Raw genomic sequence first — 26,298 nt, forward strand, 5'->3', positions numbered from 1 at the left:
TAGTAAATCTGTGATCATTAGATTCAGAGGGTTTGTCACTGGAATTGGGTGAAGGGCTAAATATTGAGGGGGGGAAGAAAAAGTAAGAGGAGGAGGAGATGGAGTAGGAATTGGGGGAGTAGGGGAACGGATATAAGATTACTTACTGGCAAAACTCAAGTACAGCAGCAGCTGTTTAGACTGAGTGTTAGTCATCGGCCTCCCTACAGTCTCTGCTCCCCCCCTCTTCTCTCTGTCTCTCATGAGAGTGTTGTGAATAGCTCTTGAAATAGAGCCCACTGGAGTGTAGAGGAAAATGTGAAAGACGGTGTAGACAGAGCGGGGGTTTGTGCCTGCAATGTGAGACGGTGCCAGTATGCGAGATGTGTTCACATGGAAAGATATAGAGTGAAAAAAAAGAGCAAGAAGAGTGCCATGAGGGAGACAAGGCCACACAAATGAGTGAAAAGGACAAAAAGAGAGGGAGGGAAGGCAAGACAGATTGAGAGAATGAGAGAGAGAGAGGGAGAGAGAGAGAGGCGGGAGGGTAAAGGAGAGAGAGGGCGTGTTCAGACTGAGTCTGAATCTGAGGGAGGAAGAGAGCTGCTGAAGGTTCATTGTTACTTTTCTTGCCACACATAAACTTTACAAAAAGGATTTTATCTTTCTTTTTGTTTTGTTTTTTACTCTCATACTTTGTGGATTTTGTGACCTCGGACTACACTGAAAAATCCTCATATCTTTTGGGAACTTTTGTGAGATGACCTAAACTTTGATTCCTGGACATCAACCAGTAATTTTAATCATTGCTTAAATTGTTTTCCTTGGACATGGGGTTTGGAAATAAGGAGCTGCTTATTCTTGGTAAGTCTATCAATGAGAGTACAAGGTGTGTGTGTGTGTGTGTGTGTGTGTGTGTGTGTGTGTGTGTGTGTGTGTGCGCGCGTGTGTGTGTGTATGACTGAATGGGTGTATGACTGAATGGGTGTGTGAAGGTATAAGAAAAAGAAAAAAAGTACAGGGAAGTTTAGACATTGTGTAAAACTTCAGTTGATGAACTTCTTGTTTCTGTTTGTACACAGGTTTAATGTTTGGCATCTGTAAAAAGTGAAGTGAAATCAGTGAAGAAAAATCAGTGACTGTATCCCTTCAGTGGAATAGCCTCCATTTCCAAATTCCTGCTACTATGGTCACTATAATCACTGGCCTCAGCTGGTGAACTTGATAGTAGAAGGGGTGACATTTTTAGAAACCTTTAATTCTAGTTCACATGGGCAACATTAATAATGTTCACGCTGTCAGACAGTGAGCACTGTGTTTACTGCTGTGACCGAACCTCTGTCACCGGTCTGACTGCACTGACCAGGTCAGTCAGAGCAGCTCGTCCAGCTGTCAGAGTTAAATAAACCCAAAGCCTGAATCAGTTGTGACACGGTCTGATGGTGCACAGTCACCAAGGAAGTCTTTTTTGAATAAACCACAAGCCTCAGTAAGATTATTTGTGGTTTATACATCTGCATTTCAGAAACTCACCACCATCATAGACAGTTATGATGGTTACACTGGTATACTGTGGGCAAGAGTAGCTAACTTTATAGAAGTTTTTTATTCCATTTTTGTAGAGATGTTATACATTAAACTGTATGCTTATTAACTCTCCTTATTAACATATGTTACATACATGTCATATACAAACATAACTGGTTGTACTGAACTACAATAAGACACTGCACCACAGATAAAATTATATATACTGTACAAACTATATAAGTATTATTAGTAGTATTTAAGTATTGAATATATGAGACAATATTTTAATATGTTTTTTCTTCCATGATTTGGAATAAAACAGAACCGTGTCCAAAGTTTTTTTTTTTTTTTTTTGACTATAGCGGTCAGAATAGCTGCTCGTGATCTACGCCTCAGTCTCTGTTTATGCTTCTCGGATGTCAAATACAAACCGGAGACCCTCCACGGTTTGTTTTGTTGTTAATCAATAAAATCTTCAATGTAATTTTGTATGTATACTGAGCACCAAGGTTTCCAGGCAACAAAGAACTATTTTTTTTCAGGTCAGCAGTAGCAAAAAAAAGCCCTTAAGTCTGAAACAGGTGTTGAACTTACAGTAAACATGAGATGTAACTAAGGCTGAGAGTAAAGTGAGGCTTTCAGTTTCTAAGAAACTGCAGTTTCTTTTGTATGCCCGAACACTTTTTCTTCATGTACAGTGTATGTGATATATCACACATAAAAATAGGAACAAGTATGAGACAGAGGAGACATACAGAGAGGACAGTTTCTGTGACAGACTAACTATTATTCACCACTGTGCTTACTGGTGAATGAAAGTCAGCTGCACATAAAGTCGGGCCTTGTTTCTGTCTGCAGTAATTTGGTCATAAACTTGGACTCAGTCACACTGTTTCACACACTCACGGTCACTGTCAAACTCTGCCTGGTCTTCCTTAAGTGGTGTTACTGTGGGAGCTCCAGCCTCATCACACAACAACAGAGGGCTCATTGTGATCGAGGGAGGGGAACACAGGAGAGGGAGCTGCGAGTATTTTTTGACTCATGCCATATGTGTGTGTGTGTGTGTGTGTATAAGCAATCTGACACAGCCCAACAAGTTAAAGAAAACACTCAGGCTGTAATGTTTTCACCACCAGATTACAGCAGTTACAATGGAGTCCAATGATGACCCAAACTGAGGGCGAAACGCTTGTTAAAACATATCTAATGTTTATAGAAACTGCTCAAACCTCTCTGACAGCATAATCCAAATCCCCACTACTGATCCATATTTTCAGGTCTGAATGTAATAAATTTAAAAAGATCACTAAATATGTTTCTTCCAGAGGAGCTTTGGCGCTATGAGAAGGCAATACTGCAAATAGATTACTTAGTGGTGTGGAGTGAATCCAAGGTGACAACAGCTACCCTCCTCCGTGAAGAAGCAATTCACAAACCTTTCAGAGCCCTTTTTCCATCCTACAGTGGTTAATAAAGAGTGATTTTTGGGGGCCCCTTTGTGGCCAAGGGGGTTCAGTTTCTGATCATGAATGACCTCGATTCGAGAATAGCTGAAGAGCTTTGTTGCATTCATTCCCCTTCTCTCCCTCCCCTCGCTTCCTGTCAAATCTCTATCATTAGCTCATTAATAAAAGCAGAAAATGCTTTAAAAGATTTAAAAAATATATATATTGGGTGTGGTGTTCCTTTTTCAGCAAGGGAATAGCTTGGAAGAAAAACTGCAAAACATCATGGGATGTTTTGTTATATTTTGCTATTAGAGCAGGGGTGTGCATAGACGCTCTAATGTGCAGGGGCAAAACTGAACAAGGGGCATTACAACTGGAAGCAGGGTTACAGTTTGAGTTTAATTTTTGCTCAGATGACCTGTGAATTAGCATGTGGGGCCAACTCGAGTGTCACTTTGGCTGCTCAAAGGCCTCTTCTGGGCAAATATTGTCATTGGAAGTGTCCAATTAGGGCCTTCCTGGTTGAATGAAGGTTAAAGAAAGAGCAGATGCAGTTGCTCATGGTTGTCGTGTCTTCCTCATTATTGTAAGGCTTTTCTGTAACTGTAAAATGAAACTAACTGGCCTCTCTCTCTTTCCCCACAGGCTTAATATCGATTTTGGGGAAATGTCTCTCTGACTGTGATGTCGGCTTCCTCAAGAAAAAAAAGGATTGTGTTGGTAATAATCAGCCATTACCTCTGATTTTAACCATCCCTCTCCTAAAGTAGCTGACGCTCCACTTGCTTTTCCCATTTTAGGCATTCTAGCACTACTCATATCCAGGGCAGATTGCAGTGAAAACAACAGCAGAGGAGGTTTAAATTCTTAGATCACCACAATTTTAAGCAACCAGCTAAAAGAAATGCAAGTGCCCTGCCCTGAAAGCAGCGCCATAACGTCAGAATGGTAATCATGGTGGAAAGAGGAGCTGGAAGAGAAATTAATAATAAGAGAAATTGATAGAAAATGAAAGAAGTGAATGAAAAAAAGTTACTTACTGACTAATGAAAGACACTGCCACAATAAACATCAGGTTTTGTTATGCATTGACCTCTGTGCTTTATGTTTTTGTATTCAAATCTACAGATGATGATGAGTGCCAAAATTCCCTGGAATCGTGTGGCGAACACACAGACTGCTTCAACACCAATGGCAGCTTCTACTGTCAGTGCAAGCGTGGGTTCACAAACATTAACAAGAAAGTTAACTTCACGCTCAGAGATGGTGGACAGTGCCAAGGTGAGCGTGTGTGCGTGCGTGTGTGAGTGTGAGTGCGCGTAGCCAATGACTTGTCTCTGTCCAATCATACTTAACCACCGTCTTCACTTCTATCAGATGACAACGAGTGTATCACTCAAACTCATAACTGCAGTCTTGTGGCTAGTTGTGAGAACCTGATTGGGGGCTTCAAGTGCACCTGTCATTCTGGGTACACCAAGAACAGCAATGAAACTGAAGAGTGCGCAGGTGAGTGGTGTCTTGTTCTGTGTGTCTACACTTTTCACTTCAAGCGGAGTGGTGCTGTGCTCGGAGTTTACTGAGTTTACAAAACGACCTGCTCAACAGAATCATCAAAGGTGAAAGTTGGCCCACCTCGCTTACAGCAATATTTGTCACTTTGTAAAAGAACCAATCTGACAACCCAAATGACAAAGGCACCGCGCTGTCTGTGCCAGCACTTAAACACTGTAAAAGGTTGAGGTTTACGCCCCTCTGCCACAAACTGCTATGATGTCATACCTGCTGTCTCATATGTTGCCTTTAGCAGGTTTTCCTTCCCTTGCCACTATCTAATAAGCCACACGTTGACACATGTACACATATAAACATAGTGTAACAGTAACACAAGAGTCATGACCCAGTAATCTCTCGATAGTGATATTTACCAGCAAAACTCCTCAGATTACTGGCGTGTTTTACTACTAATTTGTTAGAGGTAGAAAGTGTTATTTCTTTCTTTCCTTTTTTTATTTTTATTTTTTAAAAACAGATTATAGTGATAATGTCATTTGAAAAAAACCTGTAGCTACTCGGTCCATAATAGGAACAACTGCTCTGACAATACCCTTACTGATTTTACATGAAAATGGGTACCTTCTCTCATTCAGATAATCTGAAAGAGTCAGGGTAACTTCCCTCCAAAGGAACATTTCTAAAATAAAAAAAAATGCCCTGCCCTGAGCTGATCTTGAAAAGCTCCTCCATGTTTTTGTTTCATCTAGATTCAGCTATTATGACTCCATGTACTCTGACCTCAACCACAAAGCCATCTCCTGCCTCCTGCTGGTTCTAATTGCAGCTCTTAACTCACTTGAAATGTCAAAATCTCACGACATGCGTACCAGGAACATCCAGAACCCGTCTTTAAGATCCTATTGCCAACAATGAAAGACACACACGACCGTGACCCAGTTACATTGCAGAATTATTTGCTCCATTAAGGGCCAAAGCACTGCTTGATTTATTCAGATTTGTGTATGACTGGTCAGTCGTTACTTATGTCTCTGTTCTCTGTCTGTACACAGACATAGATGAATGCGAGGAGGCTGAAATGAACAGAGAGGACATCTGTGGAAAGGAAGGCATCTGCAAGAACACTCCTGGGAGTTACTGGTGCAGGTGTCCAGAAGGATACACCAATTATGACAACAAAACAACACCGTGTTCAGGTTAGTGGCGGCGTACACTGTTCCTCTCCATCAGCATGACGCATTTCATATCTTTTCCTCATATTAAGCCTGTGCTTCCTAACACATATGTCATCGTGTTAGCTGCAGTTGGGTCAAGTTGACACACACACACACACACACACACACACACACACACACACACACACACACACGCGCACACACACACACACGCACAATGAATCTTGTGCATTGTAGAAGCAGTGTCTGTATCTTTTTAGCCACAGTTTCCTGTTTGCTTGCTTTACGCTCCATGGTGACTGATTTGATAATCTTTATTGCTCACAGGGTATCAGAGCTGATTTGTGATCAGTGCTGCTGCTTTTCTATGTTAATTTTATCAACACTCTGCTTTCATTAACTACAGACTGGGATGAAACTCACATGGGGTAATAATGATTTAATTTTGTGCTCTGTTTCATCTAGAGCTGAAATGTGACACCTTCAATGCTGTTAGCGGCCCTGCACAGGTAAGCTGCATGTTTAAACACAAAATTATTAACATAATAGACAAACTGCAACATCAATAAATAAATAAAATATATTAAGGTTATATACAGGATTTAGGCCGCTTAAAGTGCATAGTCCAGTATCCTGCTCAAGGGCACTCAGCTCATTTCCTTCATTTACCAGACCATCCAGCGGCCCTGTAGGGTTTAGTAGTTCAGTATAGGACGAGCTGAATAGTCTCATTATTCTCTGTCTCTGTCTCTGTCTCTCAGTCACTCGGAGGCTTGGCAAACATTTTGTCCATGATGCGAAACAGCTGTCTGGCTCTGTCAAATCCAAGTGCCGCTGGTGAAGGGAAGGCTCATGGAGAGGTGCTGCTGGAGGTCAGAAAATCAGATAGAAAACACAAACACACACACACACACGCACACACACACACACACACACACACACACACACACACACACACACACACACACACACACACACACACACACATACAAACACATGCAATATTCTTAATTCCCCCTCCTTTGTGCTGGAACTCGGACAGAACTTTTTCACAGCGACTGTGGCCGTCCTGTCCCCTGGTCACCTGAAAAGCGGCAAACATGTGAGCATGTTGCTCGATACAATGGAAAACTCCATTATGCTCATTGGTCCTCAGCTCAAAGACAACCTCACCAAGATGGACACCACTGAGATAGGTAAATGTCCATGAGCTCAGCTGTGCACAGCTCTGATTATTTGAAAAAGTATAAGCTCACTGGCCTTTTCCCTCAATGATTAAGATGAATAAATGACAGTGGAAACAATTTCCTTTGAGTTAACTTTAACTGCAGTTTGATATTTGCATTTGAAATGAGTAATTTGCTTGAACAGATGCAGTGATCGCTGTTCAAAAGGGAAAGACCCGACCCACCGGACCAATCCATTTGACCAGTGAGAACTCAATACTCAACACTGACTGGGAAACAGCAACTGGGCCGGGAACTTACCCTGGTAAACTCTTCTCTTCTTGTTTGGTCCTGTCTCTTTTGCCAAATAAATCATACATGTGTATGAAATATTATTACATTTCTTATTATCTTTTACAGGTTTTGCTCTGGCTGCATTGTTGAGCTACAAGAACCTTAACATCACAGTTGACGGGTCTTTTCAGGAGCTCAACGAATCTAAAAAAGATGGTGTGGACCCTTCCTCCATCAAGGTCTTCTCTAGAGTTGTGACCGTTGTGGTCTCTAACCCCTCCACTCAACATCTGAGCCGCTTTGTTAACATCACACTCAGACATCTAGAGGTAGGCCAGCCAGTCCCATAGTGTTTTCAGTATTGTCCTGCTTCTATCAGACTGTTATTTTAAGCATACTATTCCAAACAGATAGTAGTAATGGAATCTGAATTATGAATAAAAGTATACACTCATGTTGGTTTTGTTTTGTGCATTAGGACACTCCACTTGACACCGAGGAGCCCAGTGAGGTTAAGTACATCTGTGCATACTGGAATGAGAGAGGGGTCTGGTCCACAGATGGCTGTTATCAACAGAGCTCCAATGACTCACACACTGTGTGTACATGTGAACATCTGAGCAGCTTCGCTGTGCTCATGGCCCTGTACCCCATGGAGGTATACACACACAAACACACACACACACACACACACACACACACACACACACACACACACACACACACACACACACATACTCATTTCGGCCCAGAGGCAGATACTTCTGAACCAATACGTTTTAAAATAACATAATAACTAGGTATCACTCATAGTAAGGTACCTGTGAATAATTTCTGTAATTTCTAGATTCCTCAGCTTTGATTTGATCTGCAGGGCTTTTTGATTTCGATGATTATCTTATGAGTCCAGTTATTCACCATCTGACCTGTCTTCTCTTCTAGCACACCTTTGGGCTCCGTTTGGTGAGCAAGATAGGCCTGATCGTCTCTGTACTGTGTCTGATACTGAGCATCCTGACATTCAAGTTCTGCCGCTCCATACAAGGCACCCGCACCACCATCCACCTGCACCTCTGTATTTGCCTCCTGGTGGCTGACGTCGTCTTCCTGGTTGGCATTTCACAAACTAAACCTGTGGTATGTTTGTAAAAGCAAATAGTGACTTCAGTGACGTGGACTGTTGACCTCATTGTGAATAAGAATGTAATTTCATTAAAATGTTTACAGTAGGTTGGCCTATTCCCCTCAGCTTCCTGTTATATTAACATCAGAGCGTTACTGTGACAACAAATTGGACAACACAGCGAAACACCACTGTGTTAATCTAGAGGCACAAAAATAAATAAAATAAAATATAATTAAAGAATAAAACTTTAATAGGCTCAGACAGTGGAGTGAAATATCCGAAAGAGGCCAAATAGGTCACTTGTTTGTATATACAAGTAGTGGAGAAGAAAAACTGAAAAATGAAAAATGAACAGCACAGACAACAGAACAACACAACAAACAATATCTGTGTTTTATTCAGTGATGGAAAGTAGCCATGTGTAAGTACGGTTTTGGACAGTGTTTCCCTTTAGGCTACTTTATCCTTATTCTCCACAACGTTTCAGAGGAAAATAATGTACTTTGTTGTCACTGTGTGTACCGCACTAGTTACTTTGCAGATCAGATTTCACATACAAAACATGTTATCAATTAACTGTATATACATATATATATATATATATATATATCGACACCCTCTTAAAATAATGGCCTAAGTCATTTTTTCAGGTTTTTCAGGAAACACAAAAAACTCAACAAAAGAGTCACACTTTTGACATAGGCCATTATACAACCGGGGGTAGAATTGCATGTTCCCCTCAACTGAGGATTCAGGCAATTTTACCAGAGGTGGCCAGCATCATGAGGGGGTGATTTAGGCAAAAAAAACATTTTTGTCAAAACATGACTTAGGCCATTATTTTAGGAAGGTGACGATATGTATATATATATGTGTGTGTGTGTGTGTATTTCTGCATTTTTAGGGGAAACCATCCTGCTAATATGTTTGATTTGAATGCACTTTTATTTTGTTGTAAGTAAAGGCTCTAACCACTTTTACCACCATTGGACTTAATTTAATCTGACTTTAGTCTGACTGAAGCTAGATGGGCAGTAAATGTTGTGATAAAGAGTTTTAATTCCTGTGTTCGTTCCTCTCTGATCTCGTCGTGTCACATTACAGGCCGGCTGCAGGTTTGTTGCAGCGATGCTCCATTACTTCTTCTTGGGAGTGTTCACCTGGATGCTGTTGGAAGGCGTGCAGCTGTACCGTATGGTGGTCCTGGTGTTCAATGCCACCATTCGGCCTCTGTACCTATTCGTGGCTGGTTATGTGACACCCCTTGTTATCGTCATTATCTCCGCCATCAGTAGACCACAACGATATGGCACTGACCAGTAGTAAGTGTGTGAAGAAAGGGTGCATTGTGTGGAAATAAAGACTGTCTGTATGGTGGGTGAAAGAGAGCAAATAAGGCACAAAGAACGAGGGAAGTGTGTATGTGAGTGTGTCTGCGTACTAGCTTGCGTGATAGCAGTTACATCAGTGGATTACACAGACCTGCTGTTACCTATCTATCAGTGACATTAAGAAAACCTTGTCACGTACATGTTTTTCCTTCCTCTTAACTAGTTGCTGGCTGTCTACAGAAGACGGCTTCATCTGGAGTTTCTTTGGCCCTGTGTGCTTCATCATCATCCTCAATGTCTACTTCTTCATCATCACTGTTTGGAAGCTCGCCCAGAAGTTCACAAGCCTCAACCCAGATCTGTCTGAACTACACAAAATTAAGTCAGTCCATGTGTTTGGTTACCTGTGTGTGTTACGGTGTGGCTTCTAGAGCGTTCTCTCTTGCTGTAGCAATGTGTGAAGTAATATCACCCAGACTTATTCCCCTGTGCAATTAAACACAGACTTAAAACGTATGTTGGCCAAATGGGGCAGCTTTGAGAACTGAGAAATGCATGGATGGAAAGAATGTGAGAGTTTTGTGAGGGAAAAATGTAGGGAATGTTTTCATAGCACTGCCTCTGCTCTTTAATAGGGTACTACTACTCGCTCTCTGTGGTTTCTGTCAGTGGAAAAAAAAAATGCATCCCATCCACAACTATCTCCTTGTCTTAGTGATAAAATGTTGGTGAACTTGGTGAGTGAAGAAAGAAACAGTCACTGATTGTGAGGGACTGATATCAAAACCAGCTCTCCACTGATGTTTTAGATTGTTACAGTTTTATATGCTGTTTATCCACAATGTATCTCAGTGTGAAGTACATCGCTACTTATTCATGATAAGAAAGACGCATCACTGAATACTACAAAGGGCAGAAGCAGAGTACATTCTACTCTTCTCTTCGTCTCTGTCCTGTTGTTGCTTTCCTGAGCACCCATGACCTTTTTCTATGTCTCTCTCTCTTCGGGGGTTTTCCAGACACTGCAGTGGTAACTGAGTTATCTGTGTGTTTCAGCTCATATTAATCTTTTCTTTCATTTTCATTCTCTATCTGTTGCCCTTTCTCTGATCCCCCCCCCCCTTCCTCCCTTTCTCCCCTGCAGAGCTTTCACAGTGACAGCTGTAGCCCAGATGTGTATACTGGGTCTGATGTGGGTTTTTGGGGCCTTCCAGTTTACCAACACCACCACAGTAAACATCAAGATTGCATATATCTTCACTATTCTCAACAGCCTGCAAGGGGCGCTGGTGTTCATCTTGCACTGCCTGCTGTCTAAACAGGTAGGAGACAGTGGCTGTGTGTGTGTGTGTGTGTGTGTGTGTGTGTGTGTGTGTGTGTGTGTGTGTGTGTGTGTGTGTGTGTGTGTGTGTGTGTGCGTGCATGCGCGTGTGTGTGTATGTGTGTGTGTATGTAACTGGGAGTGAATGCACAAGTCTATGACAGAGATTTACACAATAGAAAAAATTGTTACATTCGTTAAACATAAAAAGACAAGAATGAGTAAGGACAAAAGACAGTAGATTATAGTTTCCAGCAGTGGATTTTTTGCTGATGTTCTGCTGCCCACTGCAGGTGAGAGAGGAGTACGCCCACTTCCTCTCTTGTATCTGCACTTCACAGAAGAAGAGATACACAGACCTGAGCACTACCAATGCGTCCAGTAGTCAGTCACAAGTAAGCATGAAGTGATCTCCTCATATACCTCATATGCTGCTATTTTGAAAATTTTTGTAAATATCTATATATTATATTATTATCTATTATTTATCTTTCTAAGTATTTGTTACTGGCATTTTGCTGTTTTTCTTTCTTTTACTGTCGACTTTGCTGCTGTGACACTGCAAATTATCTTATCTTGTCTTGTTTCACTCTCTATCACTATCTCTGTCACAATTTCTATTAGTCAGCTATTGTACTTAATACAATTTTGAGTCCATTTCATGCTACCTACTGTATATAGTTACCAGACTCTGACTTTACATACAAAATATATGATCAGCTTCTAAAACATGATCCAATATTATCATCATCATCATATGGAGTAGTTTCGATTCAATATTTATGTAATATATAATAATATAGCACTGTAACCCTCATTTTCATTATGACTTCTTATGCTTTTAATTCCATGGTATATTTTGCTGGTAATACTTTTGTACTTTTACTCAAACATTTTCATTGGAGTATGTCTACATTGAGTTGTATGTTGCTATTTTTACTTGAGTAAAGTTCTTTGCACTTATTCCACTATTGTAGACACATATACATTATCTTACCATGTTTCAAATAACGTGTGTGTATTTGTATTTGTTCAGGCTTCTCGGAGTGGGGACCATACCAAAGAATCCCAGATATGAAGAGCTCTGTCTTTTATTCCCCTCGCCCCCAAAGACAGAGTATCACACCTTTGGCCTGATCGGGCCAAGTTAGCTCTAGCGCTATTTGAAAGGTTTGAATCACTTCAAATAAAAATTCAGTCATTACTTATTTACCTTAATGTCAGTTCAAACTTTGTTTACAATTACAATTACAATGTTGTACAATTTAATGTGTGGTTTTCCTAACCTGAGGGATTGCAACAAAATGTACGTTAGGAAGAAAAAGATGTTTCTTTCCTTTTTTGTCTTGTGAAATGCTGGAGAGTTTTTATCCGTTCAGGCCCCTAAATTCATAAAACTAAAACATCACTCCCGGGTTGAACTCTTAAAGCCTGTGGACATATGTGATCTGTACCAGGGGACAGAGTATGTCTTGGCTATAAAGAGTCACATGACAAAAAGGTTGGAAACTGCTGCATTAAACACACACCAGTAGTTACATCTCAGGCTTTTCAGACCCTATTGAAATCAATGGGACAAGTTTTTACAACTCAAAAGCCATGAATCTAAACCCAACAAACAGTGCAAGTGCCATTGTCTAAGTGTAACCACACAGTTGCATTGTGTATCACAAAGTCTGGCATTTATACCTCATTATTTTGCTTCAGATATCCTTCAAACGGTAGATCAAGTTGTATTGTATAATGACTGAATTTTTATGTCAGTGTGAGGTAATACCATAAATGTTATTGTCACAGTGGGCAAAAAGGAGCCAACTTCTAAAAGTTTTTGTTCAGGAACTCAATAAGTGAAAGTGAAAATATTTTAGTAGCTTATCAGTTCAGCCAGAACATATCACAGTCATCATATAAGCTGTATTCCCTTTGGAGAGGTTAAACACGATAGTGATCTGACTATTTATTTTCAAGTGCAGACTATAAAGTCTACATTATGTAGACCACAAGAAAATATGAGCGATGCTCTTGATGTTTAATGCAAATAGTTTGCGATGTATTTTGTATAAAGGTTTAATGTAAAAATAAAGGTGGGTGTGCTTTTTGTTCATGGAAGCTTCACAGAAAATAGTTGTTTACATGTACTGTATTTAACAGTAATGGCAAGAAACAACTGACTGATGATGCAAATTACCCATGAATTGCCTCTGATGAGCCCTCATGTTCCTCCTGCAAATCCCATGTGGGCTTCAGCAACAATTTTATACCTGTTGTTTCTTGTTTTTAAACAAAATAAGTGATTTTTTTAAAGCCCTTGTGGCTGTTTTTTAAGAATCTATCTTGGTTTGCAATCAAGCTGTGCCATTTTCACTCGTTTTATGTGACATTTTTTTATTGTTGAAAGTGTAAACCAAGAAAACAAAATGGTCTAAAATGATGCTTGCACAATTCACAAAAACAGACCCACCCTTCTTGATAAGCCAGCAGCTTCCTGCAATCAAGTTGTGTTCACGGAATAAAATTACATTTTGTTATCATGTTTTTGTTATAGCATTTAGCCTGTGCCTCAACACATTGCCAATGACTGTAAGGTATCACATTCCTAAAATGAGAACTTAAGCCGTTTCAGTTAGGTCTAATGGGAGTTGTACAGATCTGAGTTTTATTATTTTATTGCACTTTTAGTTTGTCAGTATGATAGTCCAGCACATCTTCACTCACATGGTACACGGAATAATCAAGAAGACTTGAAAACAAGTCCCACCTACAGAACCAGAACAGTTTACTTGTAATAAACCTATCAATTTTTCTATTCAACAGAAGTTGATCAGATCATGTAAAAAACATCGATCTTCAGAGTGTTTATATTTGATTGGTGTTGTCCTGCTGTTTGTATATAAATTGTTTCTCTCCTTCTCATATTAAGATTGATGCTACGTATGTGTTGGTTTTAACAACTAAACTGCTCTTTGGTTCTTAAGCGTGACTCCACTTCTTCGTGACCATCAATACTGTTTATTCATGCATTGAAAAATGTATTTTTATGTGAAGAAGCTACATGCAATATGCAGCATTTTGTGAATGTAAGATTCTTATTGTTAGAATATACTATATGTGTTCTAGTTTAAAGGTATATGAGCCTATTTTTCTACTTGTAAATCGTTTGGTACTGTTTTCTTTAAAGATTATGCAACACAAATTTTATTAAAACTTCTACTTCATCTGATCTTCTGTGTGGTTTATTAGCAGAGAGATACATACACATAGATCTAGTGAGACAAAATTCTGAAAAGTTTGTTACAATCTAAGATCGATAAGGACCGTTAATGTGACGCTGATCAATGGTCAATAGAACAACCTGTGAAGCGGAGAGATACATGTAGTTAAAAGTCTCAGCGCTGTTGCACTCATGGAATGACTCTCCTCCAATCAAATTTACTTGGTTGGAACTAACTGTTGTTAAAGACTGTTTTACCACAGCTGTTTATAATTAGGAATTTCTGAATGTTGCACACGAAATGAACGATTCATATCTCTTTAAATCAGACATTAATAACTTTATGATTGAGACTCTGACATTCTGCCCCTGGGGAAATGAATTACTCTGGCTCAGACTAACAGCAGCAGCAGCTACTACACTGACGCAGTAGTTTCTGGGTTGCAACCTGTGCTGCTCGCTGCTACAGCGTGCTGAAGGTTATCAGTCATTTCACTCCTGACGACCGCACTGCGAGGCATCTGGCCTGTCAGCCCGACTGAGCTGCGCTGGTTGCACTTAAAAGTTAAGCTGACATTTCTTAAGACCTGTGGAGGAGTTTCAGAGCTGACTACTGCTGTAAAATACTTTCTTTATTTCTTTTTTGGTGGATGAGGATTGAAATTTCTATTCAGGTAAGGCTCCTCTCACCAAATCATAATGGCATGTACTGTGTTTGTTTCGGTGCATGAATTCACTGTTTGTATCCCCATAGATCCCATTATGTATCTGATGAGTGGTGTCATAGTGTTCCTCAGTGTTTTTGGGGCTGTAAAGCTGCTGTCGCTGCCCTGGCTGTGCAGCCTGTCAGCGGGGCTGGGGCTCTGTCTGGTCTGGAGGGGTTCCTGGAAGTTCATTCATGTAGCTCTATGCACCATAAAAAGAGACCTCATGTAAGTAGTTTGTATGGATGTGCATGTACATGTGTGTTTCTCCCATCGTCATATTCAACACTTTATCCCACTTTTACTCATCTGTCCTGCTGCTTTCTTCTCCAGTCCTATTTTTAAAAAAAAAACCTTTTTCTCCTCTTCTACTTCTCTTTGTCTAAAAGGTGTCTGGCTGTTATATTGCGAGTGAGGTTTTCCATGTACTGTAATCTGCGTAATAAAAGCACTATCCCTGCCCTGTTTGCCCGGATGGTGACACAGCACCCAGACAAACCTGCCTTGATTTATGAGGCCACAGGGGAGGTGAGGACATATCACAGATTATGAATAAAATACAGAATCGACACCTTCACGGACCCTACTATCAGTCATACTGTCGCAAAAAAAACGACTCTATTTCCATATTTATGTAATTCCAGGTTTGGAGTTTCAGGGAACTGCAGGAGCGATGCCATGCTGTGGCACACTGGGCGCTGGCACAAGGCTGGGCTGAGGGTGATGTTGTGGCCTTGTACATGGAAAGCCAGCCTTTCATGGTGGCTCTGTGGTTGGGTCTTGCTATGGTCGGTGTAGAGGCCGCACTCATCAACCACAACCTTCGACAGCGCTCGTTAGTGCATTGTGTCAGCGTGTCTGGCGCTCGGGCCATGGTCTTCGGGACAGAGTTGACTGAAGGTAGGAAGAGGTCGTAGATTACAGAGAGAGATGCTGTGGGTACAGTTATATAACTGATAGATAACTGGTATGCAGACAGCAGTTGTGAGGAATATGATACACAACTGAATAGAAAAATTGAATGTTGAATCTACTGTCTTCTTACCACTGCGTTTGTTCTACATTTGTAACATCTAACATCTGGTCACCCTTCAGCGATGTCAGAGGTGAGCAGCTCCCTGCGGCCCAGCATGGTTTTGTTCAGCAGTGGTGAGCAGCAGGATGAGGTGAAGCTTTGCAGCCTCCACGTTCAGAGCCTGGAGGCCCTGCTGGCCAGTTCACCCAACCACCCGACAGACTACACACTCAGGAAGGAATTTAACGGTGAGGCCCTGCATTGCTGTTGTTTGTGCATGGGGGAACGGGTACTTCCTCGTTGCCATCATGTCCTTATGTTACATATTAAAAAGATTGCAACACCTTCCTCTCCTTAGCAAGTCTTTGCCTGCCAGAGAAAACTGCTCACTGCCAGATTTCCTTCTCTTATCTTCTCATGAGACTTAATCCACGTGATAGCACATACACATACACACCACTGTCAAAATCAACAACTCACTTCAAGAAATATTTAATCACATAGAAACATTTAAGTGCATTGTGAAAGATATTTTTTTTAATTTGATATAATAGATTTAAATGTCACTCTAAACACCCTCAACTGATATATTTGTGCAATAACTTTTCTCTTATTAATTTGCTTGTCTGTATTGAATCTTTGTTCACATGACATTCCTAAGTCAATAGTCTTCAAGTCTTTGCTTGCACAGTATATGGAAGGAGAGACAGAAACATGTTAAGGAATGATGGGAAGTCTGGGTGCATACCGCACAAGTGAAACACAAGAAAACAAACAGAAGACAAAGCATTAAGGTGAAAAGCATGTTGAAAACTCCCTGTAAAAACTCCTGTCGTTTAATCGCTCTCTCTGCATGCAGACAGACTCTTTTACATCTACACCTCTGGAACAACGGGAATGCCAAAGGCAGCTGTAGTGGTACACAGTCGGTGAGTTTATCTATGATCTCATCTGGTACTGCAATGTTTATTCATAGAAGAAACTTGAAAGCAAACGTTTAAATGGCACTTACAGTAGAAACATTTAGAGCAATGATAATGGACCAAAGCGCATAAGCAATTTTACTAACACTGCTCATTTCCTGGAATTTCTTTTTACTACCCTGTATCTCATTTGTCAAGTTAGTAACTGTCATACTCTGAGGTCAGGAAAATTGAGCAACACACTAAAGGATCATTAAAAACATGACAATCATGCAGTTGCAGTTACAAGTGTTTCAGTCAGAATCAGGACCATCAGTGTCTCCTAATGAGATGAGGTCTGGTGAAGATCTCTCTTGTCAGGTATTTCCGCATCGCTGCCTTTGGTTTCCACTCCTTTGGCCTGCGACATGATGACATCATTTACAACTGCCTTCCCCTGTATCATTCTGCAGGTAGGCCTCACTCTGTTTCACCAAGCTCATTTTTTCCCCCCGTTTTTAACAAGTCATGTTGTTGTACATTCAGTGACAGATTTTTAGAGATTTGTCATATATTGAATAAAATCATACAAATAGAAAGTGCCACCTTTTTCCATCGATACACAACATAATTGCGTTTCATTTTATTATACCACTTAAATATAATACTGTTGTGCTATTATAGTTATGATAATCATAACAGTTATAATCAGATCGTGTTATATTGCTGCTGTCATGACCGAAAACATCCTCACTATCATCATTATTGCAGTAGTCATGTGTCAGATAAATGAGAATGTATATGTAATGGGAACTTTGTTCATTTCTAACTATTGTTTTCCATATGAATCATACCAGTAGATGTTAAATTCTTGCAGTGTGTGCTTATGTCCCCGGCGTATAATATAATTGATTATTAGAAATATGCCTCATTGTAAGTGGTAACGGCTCTGACCAGTTTACTGAAACTAGTCTGAGGTATTAAGCTTCAGGAAAAACTGAATGAGTTGACTAGCATTATGTCTTTCTTGGTTTGTAAGTATGTATTTGTGTGTGTGTGTATGTGTTCATGTGCATGTTTACAGGTACCATCATGGGTGTAGGCCAGTGTTTGCTCTTTGGTTTGACTGTTGTAGTCAGGAGGAAGTTCTCAGCCAGTCGCTTCTGGGATGACTGTGTTAAACACAACTGCACTGTGAGTACTGACTGCCATAAATATGTCACGCTGCTGGACAGGTGTCCTATTGATTCTCTTGGCTCAATACTGACTGATCTCTTTTTTTTTGAAAATGAAAGAAATGTTATATTGACCTGTACTTTGTCCCTGTGTTTGTGTGTTGATGTCTAGGTAATCCAGTACATAGGCGAGATCTGCCGTTACCTGTTGGCCCAGCCAGTCCGCCCATCTGAGGCACATCACCGGGTCCGTGTCGCCCTTGGTAACGGCCTCCGTCCCTCTGTGTGGGAAGAGTTTGTCCGGAGATTTAGAATCCGAACGATCGGGGAATTTTATGGCGCCACTGAGTGCAACTGCAGCTTGATTAACATAGATGGAAAGGTGTGTTTGTGCGATATCTTTAATTATTTAAGTATAGACTTGAAGCGGTACCCCGGTGGCTCACCTGGTAGAGCGCATATTACATGGGCTTAGTCCTAACTGCAGCGGCCATGGGTTCGAATCTGACCCGCAGCTGTTTGCTGTGTGTCATCCACTCATGTCTCTCTCCCCAACCTTCCTGATGACAATAAACTTAAAAATGCCCAAACAAAATTACTTAAAAAATATAGATTTGAGAGTTTTTTCAGCTCTTTCCTGTCTCATCTACACGTGTTTTCACATATCCAGGTAGGGGCGTGTGGCTTCAACAGCCGCATCCTTCCAGGCTTTTACCCCATCAGACTGGTCAGGGTGCAGGAGGAGATAGGAGAGCTGCTCAGGGACTCACAGGGACTCTGTATACCCTGTCTACCGGGTGAGGACACTTACACAAAGCTACAAATGGGCAAACATATGTTATTAATGTAATAAAATATTCTCATTTCTCTCCTCCCGTCCCTGTCTCTCTACAGGTGAGCCAGGTATGCTAGTGGGACGCATCAACCACACCGATCCGCTCAGGAGATTTGATGGGTACGCTGATCAGGATTCCACCAATCAGAAAATAGCTCACAATATCTTCAAGATGGGAGACTCTGCTTATATCTCAGGCATGTTTTATTCTGTCTCTTTAACAAACGATCAGGATGATGATGACGGACTGTGTGGGTTCGATTTCCAGCTTTACTGTGGTCATGCATGTTTCTTCCAGACACACAGGTTAATACAACTCAACTGGTGGCTTTAAATTGCCCAGAGGTGAATGAGAGTGATTCACTATCGATGACAAACAGTTCATGATGGGATAAACTCAAGGTTCCTATGAGGAAAATATGATGACTGATGATCACACTACTTCTCCCTTGAGACAGGAGACATTACGTTCCTCCTCAGTAGTTTTTGTTCATGTAAAGTTCATAATTGACCCTATTTACACAAGACTTCTTCAACTGTTTTGTCAGAAATAGTGTGAATCACTATCGTTTTATAGCAAAGTCAAAACAGTCCTGGTGACTCATCATCACTACAGACTTTACCTTCGTTTTAATTGCTCTATGATCCCCTACAGGGATGATGATGATGATGATAATGATGATTGTTATTATTTCTGTCTGTCTGTCTGTCTGTCTTTCAGGTGACGTACTGGTGATGGACGAATATGGCTACATGTATTTCAGAGACCGCAGTGGCGACACGTTTCGATGGCGAGGGGAGAATGTTTCCACCACAGAGGTGGAGGGAGTCCTCAGTGGCCTGCTGGGACACACTGATGTAGCCGTTTATGGAGTTTCTGTACCAGGTGGAGATGAGATGAGACAGATTCAGAATGGGAAAAAAAAAAACATGAAAGAAAAATGAGTGTGACATTATATTGTTGTTATGTCACTTGTCTGTCTGTCTGTGTGCAGGTGTGGAGGGAAAGGCTGGTATGGCAGCAATAGCTCATGCAGGAGGCCAGTTTGACCTTGATGCATTCTTGATAGCTGTACAGAAAGCCCTGCCCTCCTACGCACACCCAGTCTTCCTTCGACTCATGCCATCTGTTGACACTACAGGTGAGACAACAATGCAAGGACGTGCAAACACACACAAAAAAGTCACCTCAACTTATGTTTTAACTTTTGCCCTCAGGTACTTTCAAAATTCAGAAGATGCGACTACAGAGGGAAGGATTCAAGCCACAAGACTCAAGTGAATACATTTATTTCCTGGACAGCCGTGCTGGGTGTTACGAGGCTGTTACTGATGAACTGCATAATGCCATCATGGAAGGAAACGTGTGTCTATGAGGAGACTGAGCGGGACTGTTGAACAGGATAGTGTAGTATTTTTCACAGAGGAAAGAATGAAAGAATATACACGGGATTTAGTATTGACTACATCCCTATAAATACTGTAATAACCTACTGTGGAAACTATTTTTTACCAATTTTTTTTTTTTATTTTATTTTTCATACTTTGATTTTATCTGTGTTTGTGTCATTCCATATCCCATAATAAGTAAATAAATCATACATTTTATAAAAATGATAAAGTTTGATTTGAATAGAAGACAACATTAATAGTTTCACATCAGTCATCAAAAACAAACAGAACACACAAAGCTCAAATTTGGCTTTTAGCTTCATTTAGCTTCAACTCATTGGTTAATAGCCTTTGTTGTTCGGCTGTAGTACAATTTCAGGGCCTTTTTAAATATTGATGAGCAGAATTATATAGTTTCATGGCTCTCTTTGACTACATGAACAGCTAAAGAAGCACTTAAGTGATTAAGTCTGAACCAAGTTTCCATTCAGTTCATCTCATTCAGAGCTGAGACAATAAATACATTCAGACCCACAAATGTGAACCTCTTATGGCGCTGGTCGTGGCACCAAAGTCATTATGGTGCATCCTCTGGGAACCATGAATGTCAGCAAAAAATTTTTTTCCTGGCAATCCATCCAGTAGTTGTTGAGCTACTACGCTCTGGAACAAAGTGGCGGACAGAGTAACTGGCAACCCTAGAACCAAACCACTAGCACAGCTAAAAATTAAAACGTATGACTGTAACAAGAGATGGCATATTGTATTACAGTTCATTATGCCTGCAAGCTCTTGTTATTCATCACAAGTCGAATGTTTCAGATTATCAACATAATCCATCTGGATTTGTTTGTGACTGGCAGATCTATTGTTGATGATGTTTAGGGCTTTACTCAGTGAAACATGGTAGGTCACACTGAGCCTGGTCTTGCTGCTCTGTTTTTTAACTGCTGGTTTACCTTCTGAAGTCTTTCCCTTTCTAGTGGGTTTAGTTTTAATGAGCTGGTCCTTTTTCATGGATCTCTGAGAACAAATTGCTGTATTTTTGTCTTCTGTCACACGTCCACAGTCTGACATCTTGCTGTTTCTCACAGTTGATGCGGCGAATATGTCTCCCTCAGTGGAAGACTCACTTTTCATCTGCGGATCATCATTTAGACCCACAGTGACACCCACGCTCTCTGCCAACACAGCAAGGCCCCCACACACACACATGCTCTCAAAGTATGGGTACACCTTCTCAGCAAAGCGATGTCTAAACGTGAAAAGATGTGCATCATTATCAGCGTTCATGAATCCTAGCATCCCTTCATCCCAGTCCAGCCTCACACGGATGACGTTAAGGTGCCTTGAGTTGTCGAAATTTATGGTCTGAGAGGGAGTGGTCAGAGCTTGGTACTTGCTGTCTCGCAGGCTGATACACCAGAGTCCTGCCTCTGGACAGGCCTCAAACTCTGCCCCTCTGGATATTGATTCAGCAGCCACACCGAGTGTCCAGTTATTGGTGTCACCAACCTGTTAAAATCAATAGAAATTGACAGATGCGGTAAATGGAACAGAAAACTCAGACAGGCATGTGTTTGTATATACTGATACTGATACTGACGCCCATATCATTATCTGTAAAAATTACATAAGGGCTGATATTTGCTTTTACCCAAACACATAACAAAGACAAAAAAAATGGCTCAACACACAGTTTGGCAAGGTTTTCCACAAATTTGATCATTAAAGAGTTGTGACAAAACACAATAGCAAATGTGGTCTGAGTGATGTTATAAACAAATAAAGCTGGGTTTTTTTTTCTCACGCAATTTCATTCCAATTAAATGTAATGACGGATTTCCAGCAGTCTGCCTCTCAGTGGGAACGAGCTCCCTGGGGCAAGAAACGGCAGGTGCCACAACTTGAATCCGAAAAAAAAAAGGGTTTCCATTTCACTTTTGCAAAAACATTGCTTTGTCTTAATAGCCTGAAAAACCACCATGTGTTTCCATTACTTGTTTTTAAGTTCACAATTTCAAATTGCACTACACAGGTTAATGGAAATGCTCCTACTGTCTCATGACAGTCAAAATCACTCAATGGAAACACAGGCCGTAAAACTGCAGTGGAAACCCGGCTACTGATATAAGCCGCTCGGCCTGTGGTATATACATTATGTAAATACCTCAATATCCCAACAGTGCACTCCTGAGTCAAAGCTCTCTCTTGCCAGAATGCAGGAATAAGCGTGGAAACGTTCAGGGTTGGCTGGGACAGGGACAACCTCACCCATATTCTGTACAAGCGCCTCTGAAGGTCCAGGAGTTATCTGGAGACTATTTAACCCAGTAGACACCCTCAGAGACTGGCCAGCTGTTCTGGGGTCCAGGGTCACTGGGGCTGGAAGATACAAAGGAGGTTTGAACGGCTGTAGGAGGGAGCAGGGAGGCAGGTGAACATGCATGTGTAGAAATACACTGACTGTAGGGGGCGATGTGTTTCATCTTCTCCCAGACAGCATAGTGGAGGTTACCCAGGTGTTTGGCCACATCTATTAGAGGCCTGCAAAGCCTCTTTGGCTCCCTGTGACCCATCCATGCACTACAGGGAGTAAACATGGACAGTCAAACACTCACACTTGTCACATTTGCTTGTGCTGGTGTCTTAAAAATCAATAGAAAAGTCACATACCTATTCATGGTGTCTTGGTATTGCTGTAAAAGACAAGCTTATGTGTTTATTGTTTCAATTACAAACACCTATTCCTTTCTCATGTATAATTTGATTGATGTTACCTGTAAAAACTCAGCTCCATCTCCTCCTGCATCAAGCTCCTCTTCAATCAGTTGGAGCTTGTCTTCCAGTGATTTTATCACCTGATCCATTCTGTCTACTCGTTCTTCCGTCTCTCTCTTCCTCTCCTCCTGTTCCCTCCTGAGCTCAAGTATCCTGGCTGCTTCCTCCTCTCTCAAGAACCGGTCAAGACTCTCAAACTCCTTTTTCATCTGCTCTTCGGTCAGTTTGGCCTCAGCCTGGAGGAGTGGAAAAAGTGAGGAAAGCGTGAGGACATGCGAGATGGAAAGCGACACACATTTAGCAGTGCGTCTGAACATTTCTGGTTTGATTTTACCGTGAGTAGAGTTTTGCAGCTTTGCAGTCCCATCTGGTTGTGTCTGGATGCATGTTCACAGGTCTGTGTGACTTTCTCAAAGTGAAGCAGCTTTTTCTTCAGTCCATTCAGCAGTGGTCTGAGCTCCTCCTAGTTGTCAAAAGGAGAATTACTTTGAAACAACATCTTTGGGAACAAACGGAGGCCAAAGACTTCACTTCACCCAGTGTCTTTGCAAGATGTGGTCAGTCATGCTGCACCTGCTCAGTATGTAACTAAATCCATCAGTGCACAGAAACTATGAGGTACAGTTACTCAAGTACTGTACTTTAGTGCACAGCTGCAGTTTTTAGTTACTTTGCAGATTAAGGTTTTATAAGATATGATGAGTTTATCAAAGAAGATACATTATCACAATTTAAACTACCCAACAGTATAAACAGTTACAATCCTTACATGCTACAACATTAATTTGATGCTTTGAGTATAATGTGTTGCTATTACAGTCAAATATTACTTATGTAATATGTAGTACTACTTACAGTTCTGCCTAAGTAAAAAGACTACCTTTACTTACCTGAGTACTTCTTTCACCACTGACTAAATCAACATGAGACTGATACAGTCTCATGCAGCATATTCATGAGCCAGACGTGTATACTGACAGTATTCACAGGAACGTAACACACACCACCAGCATTTCGGTGTGTGTGTGTATGTGTGTGTGTGTGTGTGTGTGTGTGTGTGTGTGTGTGTGTGTGTGTGTGTGTTTGTGTAGGTCAAATTTCATGTGATGTGAGATGTTAACATGCATGTATGATACGAGGATAGAAAAAGTAATTACCAGCTAAATTTTCAGCTTGGTGCCTCTTTGAAACTCACTCTAAATGCTGTTTGAATAAACTAATCTTGGATTAACACAAGGCGGCATCTGTTTGGGCAGGAAAATGAATATTTACAGAGGATGAAAAAAACGCCTGACTGCCTCCCTGTCTAAATGTCTTCTTGCTGTGGTCACAGCAGGCATTTAAATGAAAAAGTAACAGTCGCGAGAGGGCCCCCTTAGTCTTGGTAAAATTAATAGGGTTCAGATCTTGGAGGAGCATTTGCTGTTGAGAGCTCTGCTGTCATTTGACGTCTTTGTGCTTACTGTTTGGTTTGGCTTTGTGGCAGCAGGGCAACTCTAACTGGAAAACCAGCATTTAAGCACTCTTGTTGGCAATCGTCTGCCCCGCTCAAGTGTCCTTGAGAAAAACAGTGAATTCCTGCCAGCTGCTCTGATCCTTCACCATAAAGCTTAATGGCTTTCAGTGGAGGGATAAGTAGGCCTATTTCAGGTCTTTTACTCATGGGCTCACAAGATGATAAATGGGGTGGGAAAGTAGGAAAATATTTGTCCATATTTGTCCATATAAAAAAAATGTGTCTTGTTTTGTTTGGGGGGATACAAGGGAAAATGTTAAAAAAAAAACATGCATTTCACTTGAGTAAAAGTAGCAACAATGTTAAAATATCTCAAGTCTAATTCATGCATTCAAAGTAGAGTAAGTAAGGGGAAGGAAACATACAGAAGAATCAAGGACAAAATATATTCTAAAATGTTTTCATCATGACAGATTTAAAGCTTTAAGAACTAACAGAGGATTGAAGATGGATAATAAACAGTTATCCATTTACACTGATTCAGTATAATCTAAACCACACATTCTTTCACCTCCAAGTTTACATTACTGTCATGAATGAAAGGTAAATTTATCATTACTCATTTCTGGTCTTACAACATGATGCACTTTCTTTTTGCCCATGATAACGTCTTTCTGAAGGGTTCAAATAATTACATCCTTAATAGCAGAATGATTGTTTTCAGGTTTTCAGTGCAATGAAAATGAGTTTTAGTTTTGGTGATACTTGAGTCCTACCTTGCAATCAGTTGCAGCCTCAGCTAAGAGGTAAACCCTGTGTCCTGCATGGCTCACAGCTGCACATTGTTTACATAAAGGCTCCAGGTCGTCCAAACAGAACATAGACAGGCTCTCTTCATGGTCCTCGCACCGCTCTGGAGAGTCGACTGACCAGGGAGGCGAGGCGAGGCCCTCTGCCTCTGGTCCAGGAAGGGATTCAGGGAGAGGGGATTTGCAGCTCATGGAGGGGCTGCTGGTGGTCAGAGCTTTCAGATATGAAGCCAGCTTGGTTCGTGTCAGACTTCAGCAGAGCGGTTTCATGAGTGTGCGTCCGTGTGTTTCGGTACTGGTGTTGCATGTGCAGTTGCCATACATCAGTCTAGAACTGAGGTGAGGGGCGCTTTAGTTAGATCTACTTACAAACTCAAACTTGAAGCTCAGCCAATGTGCCTACACCAGATGTAGCCATACATCACCTGCAGTGTCAGTCTGACTTTCACGACCCTGTGATTTATGGTATATTCTCAAATCCCGAGGCCAAATTCATTCCTGTGCCTAAGCTTGTGATTTTTACTACTTCGCCCATTTGCCCTCATAGAAGGTGTAGCAGCTCTTTCACTGAATGGAATATTTTTTAGTAAGTAAGGTGTATTTGGGTTCCAGTGATATTTTGTGGTTTACTTCCTCTATTGTGCACAATTTCAGATTTTCAAAATTTACATCTTTAGTAGCAAGTTTTAAAATTGGCGTATGTTCATCTGATTTAGGCTTTAATAGCAAGAGATGAGAATATCTGCAAGTTGGTCAGTTGCCAAACATAAAGTAACACCTCATGTACAGTACTGAATGCCAAGTCTGAGTTATTTTAAATCGATCCTGTTTCATTGCCCTTTAACAGTTTGAGCTGCTCAGATTCTTAGCACATGTAGAACAGATCGGATTTGACAGGTGAGTCATATTTCATTGAATCATATGATCTCAAGTGAAATAGACGATCGGTGCGGTCACATGCAACCTGTTTATTCTCATTTTACCACAGGGCAGGTGCTTTTTAGAGAAACTCACACAGAAACACAAACTGTAAACTTGTTACTATTAGCAGGTTTCCTGTATCAGACTTTGGTATGACTAAAATGTGTAGAGAGATTAAAAGTGATAAAACTGTAATGCCATGAAATGTC

The 26,298-nt window shown here is 40.9% G+C and overlaps 3 protein-coding genes across 4 annotated transcripts; 2 read left to right on the top strand and 1 right to left on the bottom strand.

Moving 5' to 3' along the window:
* The first annotated feature begins 346 nt into the window (after positions 1-346).
* On the top strand, positions 347-14,108 carry LOC111665558 (adhesion G protein-coupled receptor E5-like). The gene is made up of 17 exons (XM_023420604.2): positions 347-843; positions 3,606-3,680; positions 4,089-4,241; positions 4,338-4,469; positions 5,528-5,671; positions 6,116-6,159; positions 6,412-6,522; positions 6,693-6,846; positions 7,022-7,141; positions 7,237-7,439; positions 7,589-7,768; positions 8,053-8,247; positions 9,341-9,558; positions 9,791-9,949; positions 10,712-10,889; positions 11,182-11,283; positions 11,925-14,108. Exons 1-17 carry the CDS (start codon positions 810-812, stop codon positions 11,964-11,966), a joined length of 2,244 nt encoding a protein of 747 aa, XP_023276372.1. The 5' UTR covers positions 347-809; the 3' UTR covers positions 11,967-14,108.
* Positions 14,109-14,553: 445 nt separating this feature from the next.
* LOC111665517 (long-chain fatty acid transport protein 1-like) lies at positions 14,554-20,351 on the top strand. 2 transcript variants are annotated; one of them, XM_023420557.2, is made up of 14 exons: positions 14,554-14,773; positions 14,854-15,031; positions 15,193-15,331; positions 15,448-15,703; positions 15,899-16,066; positions 16,678-16,747; positions 17,102-17,193; positions 17,805-17,914; positions 18,068-18,277; positions 18,566-18,692; positions 18,790-18,927; positions 19,452-19,616; positions 19,726-19,872; positions 19,949-20,351. In XM_023420557.2, exons 2-14 carry the CDS (start codon positions 14,862-14,864, stop codon positions 20,104-20,106), a joined length of 1,950 nt encoding a protein of 649 aa, XP_023276325.1. In that variant the 5' UTR covers positions 14,554-14,773; positions 14,854-14,861; the 3' UTR covers positions 20,107-20,351. The 2 variants fall into 2 exon arrangements, with proteins under 2 accessions (XP_023276325.1, XP_087033904.1); XM_087177778.1 differs by having other exon boundaries at positions 14,554-15,031.
* On the bottom strand, positions 20,005-23,148 carry LOC111665518 (zinc-binding protein A33-like). The gene is made up of 5 exons (XM_023420559.2): positions 22,903-23,148; positions 22,799-22,821; positions 22,590-22,708; positions 22,293-22,507; positions 20,005-21,637 (listed from the first exon to the last, which is right to left on the bottom strand). The coding sequence occupies exons 1-5, from the start codon at positions 23,110-23,112 to the stop codon at positions 20,918-20,920; spliced, it is 1,287 nt and encodes a 428-aa protein (XP_023276327.2). The 5' UTR covers positions 23,113-23,148; the 3' UTR covers positions 20,005-20,917.
* Between the last annotated feature and the right edge of the window lie 3,150 nt (positions 23,149-26,298).

Source organism: Seriola lalandi, unplaced genomic scaffold, assembly GCF_002814215.2.
Source record: "Seriola lalandi dorsalis isolate HSWRI2012SDOR001 ecotype SW California unplaced genomic scaffold, Sedor1 jcf7180002054654, whole genome shotgun sequence".
NCBI classification, from domain to species: domain Eukaryota; kingdom Metazoa; phylum Chordata; class Actinopteri; order Carangiformes; family Carangidae; genus Seriola; species Seriola lalandi.